Source organism: Pyxicephalus adspersus, chromosome 5 (assembly GCF_032062135.1).
Source record: "Pyxicephalus adspersus chromosome 5, UCB_Pads_2.0, whole genome shotgun sequence".
In the NCBI taxonomy this organism is placed as follows: Eukaryota; Metazoa; Chordata; class Amphibia; order Anura; family Pyxicephalidae; genus Pyxicephalus; species Pyxicephalus adspersus.
The window spans coordinates 92,196,202-92,202,767 of NC_092862.1; the positions used below are offsets into that span (position 1 = coordinate 92,196,202).

Here is a 6,566-nt window from a genome sequence, read left to right on the forward strand (position 1 = left end):
TCCGGATCGCTAATACGAATGCGCGACCGATAATCCGATTTTGCTTGATGAATCAGGGGCATTGTCTCTATTCACAATACGATTAGTAAAAGGGTCAGAATAGATAATGTTAATTCTTTATGTTGTTTTTTTTTTCAAATTACCATTGAAATAACTACAACAACACTACATGACACTTGTTAACATTGTGTTTTTGTTCTTACTAGATTTGTTCAAGTTCCGAGAAGGAGCAAAATGGTTTTCTTAAAGTGGTCAGTGGGAAAAAGAAAGGCTTTGTACCCATCGACGTTTTGGAAAATATCTGACTGGCTTGAAAGTTACTTTCATTGAAGTTTTCTGTTGGTGCTGGTCTGCATCGTGTGGTATCATGACTAAGGAAAGTCATACTGGCCACAGTGGAAAGGATACACAGTGGAGAGATAAGAACTCAGAAGATTCCTAGGACTGTTATGAAACTGAAAATAAACTATAATAGACTATGTAGTAAAGCATTACAGATTATAGGATATTCTCTTTTGGAGAACAAAATGCTGCAGTGGTGATAATCAATGAAGACAAAGCCTCTCTATGTGTCTTAAATAAACTGCTCTTCTAAGTGTACCATTTGGAAGGTCAGTTTGAAACGAGTAGTATCACAGTTCTATAATTGCCTTCATGGGAAGAGCTTCCTTTGTTAGTCTTCTTGTTTGTTACATTGGAGTAATCTATTTACCTCCCTGTACCCATGGTATAAAAAGTACAGTAGACTATAAACTCTATGGGGCAACAGCTGTGCCTGCTAACATTTCTTGTATAGTATGGTGTAACTTTTTTTTTTTTTTACTATATAAAGCAGATTGGGAACATAAATGCTTACATGGAGTGCTTCTGTCGTGTGTATATGTCTTTTTCCTTTGCCAGAGTCATGGATTGTCATCTCTGTTATTTACCTTACACACGCAATAATTAACCTATTCAGCATTCATTTTCAAAAGTACATATATCAGTCACTCCCTTATAGGCCATTGTTGCATATGTGATATGATTCTGAACAAATTATAAGCATATATTTTAGGTTTATTTTTATACAGTTTTTTCTTTGATGTTTAATTAGGCACAGTTTTATTGTGTAATTAGGCACATATAACTGCTTAATAATGCATTCACAGCCTTTTCGCAGTGTTTAATATCCCCAGATGTTTCTTAGGCAAACCATTAGACTATATTAATGGTACCAAGATGGTCATCAAACTTAGAACACAAACTAATGTAGACAAACAACTTTTATAGAAACAAAGTGAGCAATGTTTCCATACATCAAACATCAAAAGATGTTTAAAATATTTATTAATGTCTTAACGATTTTGGAAAGGAGCTCTTTGCTTAAACTTAGCTTTAGACTATTGCTAAAGTATTGCTAAGTCATCACCACAACTGCTTTATATGCAGATTTACTTTCCAAAATACCATACAAATTAAAAGAGAAGAAAATGTTTTATATAATATTGAAAGCACACTGTCTTCCATTTTATATTTCCCATAACCCCTTCCTTTTGCAGTTCTTTTGCTAAATTCAGCCACAGGCCTAACTTCCAATAGTCCAATGTGTATCCCCAAGATTGTAGTGGACTCAAAATGAAGCACTGGACCCTGGGAAGAAATAGCTTTTCCATTGGCCTATGCTCATTGTGATCATGATAATGTGGATTAAGCTAACAGGGTAGCAAAGCAGCCTCAAGATAGAAGTTCTCAGAAAAAGGCTGTGTTGAATCAGTTCAAAAGCAATTTGTTCATGTTTGACCAGAGATTTGTATTTTGTACTATGTAGGACTACTCGTTTTAAATGGAGAAATGATAATTCAGAGAGATGAATACAGTTCAAATTTATTTTAAAACATTATAATTATTTTGAGTTATATTAAGCAAAATGTTTTATTGCTGTACCATTGCCGGTGCCCTTACAGGCTCAAATGCAAATTTTCTGTGTATCAAGAAACTTACTATAAACCGAATACAAGGACAAACTATTTGCTTAGTGACCGCATATGGCAAAAGTGGTCAGGCTAATGATAATGGTATTCATATAATGTTTACATAATTTACTGCTCTATATTATAGATTTTAAATAAATAAATAAATTGTAATAATATATAATAAAATATATAATAAGCAAAATTGAATATATTATCTTTAAATTAATTGTAAAATGTGTCACATAAACCAATTGAGGAGACCCTAAGTGATCATGCCCATGCTCAGTGGCAGCATTAAAGTGTGGCTCCACAATATCAGAAAGGCTTCTCTGTGCAATTAAAAGCAGCAATCACTGCTCAAAAGTACATGCATATAGAATGTAAATATGTGCAAGTAAATTACATTGATTATTTATGATTTTTACTGATTTGGCAAACTAAATGGCATTCATTTAGGGTTTACAGATACTTTAATGGTTGTTTAAAAAGCCCCTGTGTAAGCATTCTATTCTGGAGTTTTAAAAATGAATGTAGCCTTTTACCAAACCCTTTTTGAAAGCAATATGATGTTTTATTAGAATTAGGTGACAAGTAATGTTCCTGCTGTCAGTGCTGCAACTAGAGCCATTGGAGCCTACATAACTACTAGGAGGACTGAGGGTGGGAAGCGGGCTGCAGTACAGGAAAAAAAAGACGTGGGTTCTTGTGCATGTGCAGATAACACAAATGCAGTACTATGTTACTAGCATTTGGAGAGGTTGATGATAATTACACTGACTTCCTTTCACTTCTATAAAAAAAACTGAGGTCAGACACAGTAGGAGATTTTAGGAACATCACTGGTCACACCTTCTTTACTGTCTCTTTCAGGCACGCAGAATGATGATAATGGATGCCAAATGTGTTAACAGTACACTTGGTCCTCTCTATTTCTGAAAGTAAATTCGTCAGAAGTTAAAATAAAAAAAAGAGTTCTGCAAAAAGAAAGAAGAAATTTTAATAATATGAAAATGAATATTTGAATAATATTACTACTGTATTATTTTATTATAACAATATGGTTATGGTAACTGAGAATAAAGTAATTAGTTGCACATTGAAGGTTAAAAGTAAATTCCCTGCACTGGTGCTTCCTGTTTCCTGACAACTTCAATCTACATTGCTGGTTCCTAGTATGAACTGAATATACAGATGACAATTGTCAGGTGCTGAAGAGAGTGACTGCTAGGGGCAATTTAAATATTTCCCAAGGGGCCAAATTATCTCTGTTTAGGTCCCTGCTTACAATAAAGCATGTCTCATAGGAAATAAAATTTAAAAAGTTACCTCTTCTGTTGTTCAACCTGCTGAACGCTACTCTGACCTGATCCTCAGAAATGGTCCTCTAAGGTTCGCTGGTTAACCGACACTTTGTTGATTCCTTGATCAGCCAAAACTCAGAATTGATTTCTGTCTTCAGCAGTGCAGTGTAGTTCAACAAGAGGAACAATCAGGAGCTGCAGGGAATCAAGGGTATGGATATGGCGGAAGTATAAGCTTTCCCGTGGACATTTGGGATCATTTCTCAGGATCAGCACAGGCAGCAGGTTTTTTTCTTTTCAGGTTTGTTGTCACATGATAGTTTTTCTTTTGTGAAAATTACTGCTTGAGTTAAAACCTTTTTTTCTCTTCTAACTGCATATGGTGCCTTAAGAATTTTGAGGTGACCAGAAGGTAAACCAAATTTTTTCTTTACATAGTTGTGTATATATGCTTCTTTCTTTTGTTTTTATTAAAGTTAAGTTCTATGCCTTTTTTATTACAACAAGCTTTTTTAGCAGTTTTTCAAGTTATCAGTTGGCATATTCTAAGTTTAGGTTTTACAAGCAGTCTTAAATAGGTCTATTTTTGGCAAGTATTTGTTGTTCATACAGTAGCTTTGTGTTATCTTTTTTAAACAAAAATTGTATTTTGATTGCAGTCTCTATTTGATTTAAATTTTTTGATGATTAAAACTTAGCAAATACCCACTTTAACCCATTTAGGGGTTGTACTAAGAGTACAAATCATTGATTACATTTTCATGATTCAGTTACCATTTCATATTTTACTAGTTGAAGAGATCACTGCACTTAATAGTAATATTTCAAGTATATAGTTATTAAGAAACCAAGATACTTTTGATATGGTCACATCAAGTGTACAGACACCTGTTTCACCAAGAGAGTTCCAGGAGATATAAGCAATTCTAGAAAGGTTTAACTCTCCAGCATTTATCAAAAATGGTACTATAATATTTTAGTTCACTGGCCCTTTAGGCTGTTTACATTTGATCTTCCTAAATTTAGCAGACTTTAACTTACACCTAAAGTAGCCAAGTGCTACTGTAACAAATGTTCATCCACCTCTTTGTCCAATTTACTGCCTACTTACTTTTCCCATACCAAGAATGTTCACTTGTTTGACAACATCTGTTTTTCGTGAATATCTACTGACAAATGCTTAAATGTCTATCTACAGGTATATCTTTTTAGCTAAAAGATATTGATCTCTTTTGGAAAAAGAGATAGCACGATTATTTTGCACCAAATCAAATAAAATTAAAACATTTGAAAATTGCAAAAATAATGCAGAGCTCCTTCCTTATAGGCCCTTTGTCTAAGGACTTTTGTGGAGGTAAAGAGAGAAAAGTCACAGTCCAGCAGTGGAGTACTCCATGCCAACATAAGTTGTTTGCCTTCTGATTGGTCAAGGAATAAGCATCATTCATGCCGCACATACTGAAGGCAGCCCACTAAGGCAGCCCTCTCAGCAGTTTCTCCATCCTCTTCATTTTTAAGGCTATGTACACATGTCAAATGATTCTCCCCTGATAGGAATGGGCAAACTTGTCTCCGGCGAGAATCTGACATGTGTACAGAGGTCACCCAAAGTCTTTCATTGATCCTTCCTGACGGATCCATAAGTGACGGACCATGAATAACCGCACTACCCTCTCGTCCCCTTACCCCTTACCTCCATAAAACAGATTGGTACTGGTTGTACAGCACTGGTTCATCTGTCACTCTTTTATTCACCAGAAACAATCACAAAAGATCATTTCCAGAGACAATACCTGAACGCAGTCTAATAAATGAAACTTAATTCAGGCAAAAGTTGGATTTGTGAGTATCTGTACTATATATTTATTATGGATGGGGGTAGGAAACTACTTTTATGTGAAATGGTCTTAAAGGATTGGGTTATGGCTGTAAAATGACTGACCTAACACTGATAAGCAAAAAAAGCGTAATTCATTTGTTAGATTGTACCTACCTGCATTATAAGTTGTGTTTAGAGCGAGTAAAGGAAAAGCATGCAAATATTTCGATGATTTGAGGAGACCCATGTCTGTAGAAGGTTCTTTACAACTTCAACATTACTGCAACACGTCTAAGGCACCAAGTGGAGATTAAGAAGAGCTCTCCTACAATGCAATTGTTTCCTTTCTTAATGTATTTTTTAATGGATAAGATGAAAAAAGTGTTTTTGTGATCAGTACAGGTATAATCACCACTTCCACATATTGGGGTTAATTTACCAAGGCTGACCAAGATTAGTTAACATTCCAGATACTGTGGTTACTGGTTAGCTCAGTGAATGAGGTGAAGATCTGTTGGCTTCAGCCATCCAATCTATCCAAACAGAAATTATGTTTGTTTGGTTTTTTTTAATATTACTTGAACTCCTAAAGAGTAATGATAATTCCCTTAACTGAGTGAACAGCCCTAACTCCTTTGGTTAGTCAACTATAAAAAGTCTAGCAAAAGATGTTTTCATACCACTGACTCCAAAAATAATTATCTTATTAGATATTTCTTGAAAATGTATTTTAGGTTGAATAAAATATTGTGTCACATATTAATATAGCCTAATCCCAACCGCATATAAAATCCTTAACATTGGGAACTGTGTCTTTTATTGTTTGTTAATGTCACCTTTAATTTTGCCTTTATATGCAGCTCTGTGTTTTTTGTTTGTTTGTTTCATGCTTTTGATTTGTTTGACTTTACACCAAATCTATGTGCATACTGTTATTTTTTATCTCTGATCTGGACATGGTACATATCTAACTAAAAGAAATGGATATTTTTACAGAAACAAATAAAGCTTGTATTTCACTAGTACATTTTTAAAGAGTGAGATTCTTTATGTAATATATACTTTATTCATAGTGGATATTGGTTATAATGGTAAGACATTTACTTAGAAACACCTGAAGAGAAAAGAAAAAGAATGCTTGAACAGAGCAGTTTACAAATTGTTTGTTTTTGTGTTTTTAGAAAACAGACAATGAGGCTTCTTGCATGGGCATAAATTATTATAAAGTATGTTTATGGGAAAAGAAATTAATGCTTAGCTTTTTTTTTGTAAAACCTTGCATTTGCATTTAATTACTGAGGGGAGTACAAAAATCATGGTGTCCCATACAAAAAATGTGTTGGGGTCCCCTGGTCAAATCTTATTAGGTTCTTGACAGAGTTAACTGTGACAATACCGCCATATTGATCTTAACATAAAGTATGCCTTAATAAAACCCACCCAGCAGAATACCTGCCAACATCATCACTACATAATAAGACAATATAAAATGGG

At 34.3% G+C, this 6,566-nt stretch overlaps 1 protein-coding gene across 2 annotated transcripts in view; it reads left to right on the top strand.

Moving 5' to 3' along the window:
* The window catches only part of STAC (SH3 and cysteine rich domain), a 144,543-nt gene extending 138,270 nt beyond the window's left edge, over positions 1 to 6,273 (top strand). For both annotated transcript variants that reach the window (XM_072412126.1, XM_072412127.1), the window contains one exon: positions 207 to 6,273. In XM_072412126.1, coding sequence (XP_072268227.1) covers positions 207 to 305 — 99 coding nt within the window. In that variant the 3' untranslated portion in view covers positions 306 to 6,273. The remainder of the gene's footprint in view (positions 1 to 206) is intronic.
* The last annotated feature ends 293 nt before the right edge of the window (positions 6,274 to 6,566 follow it).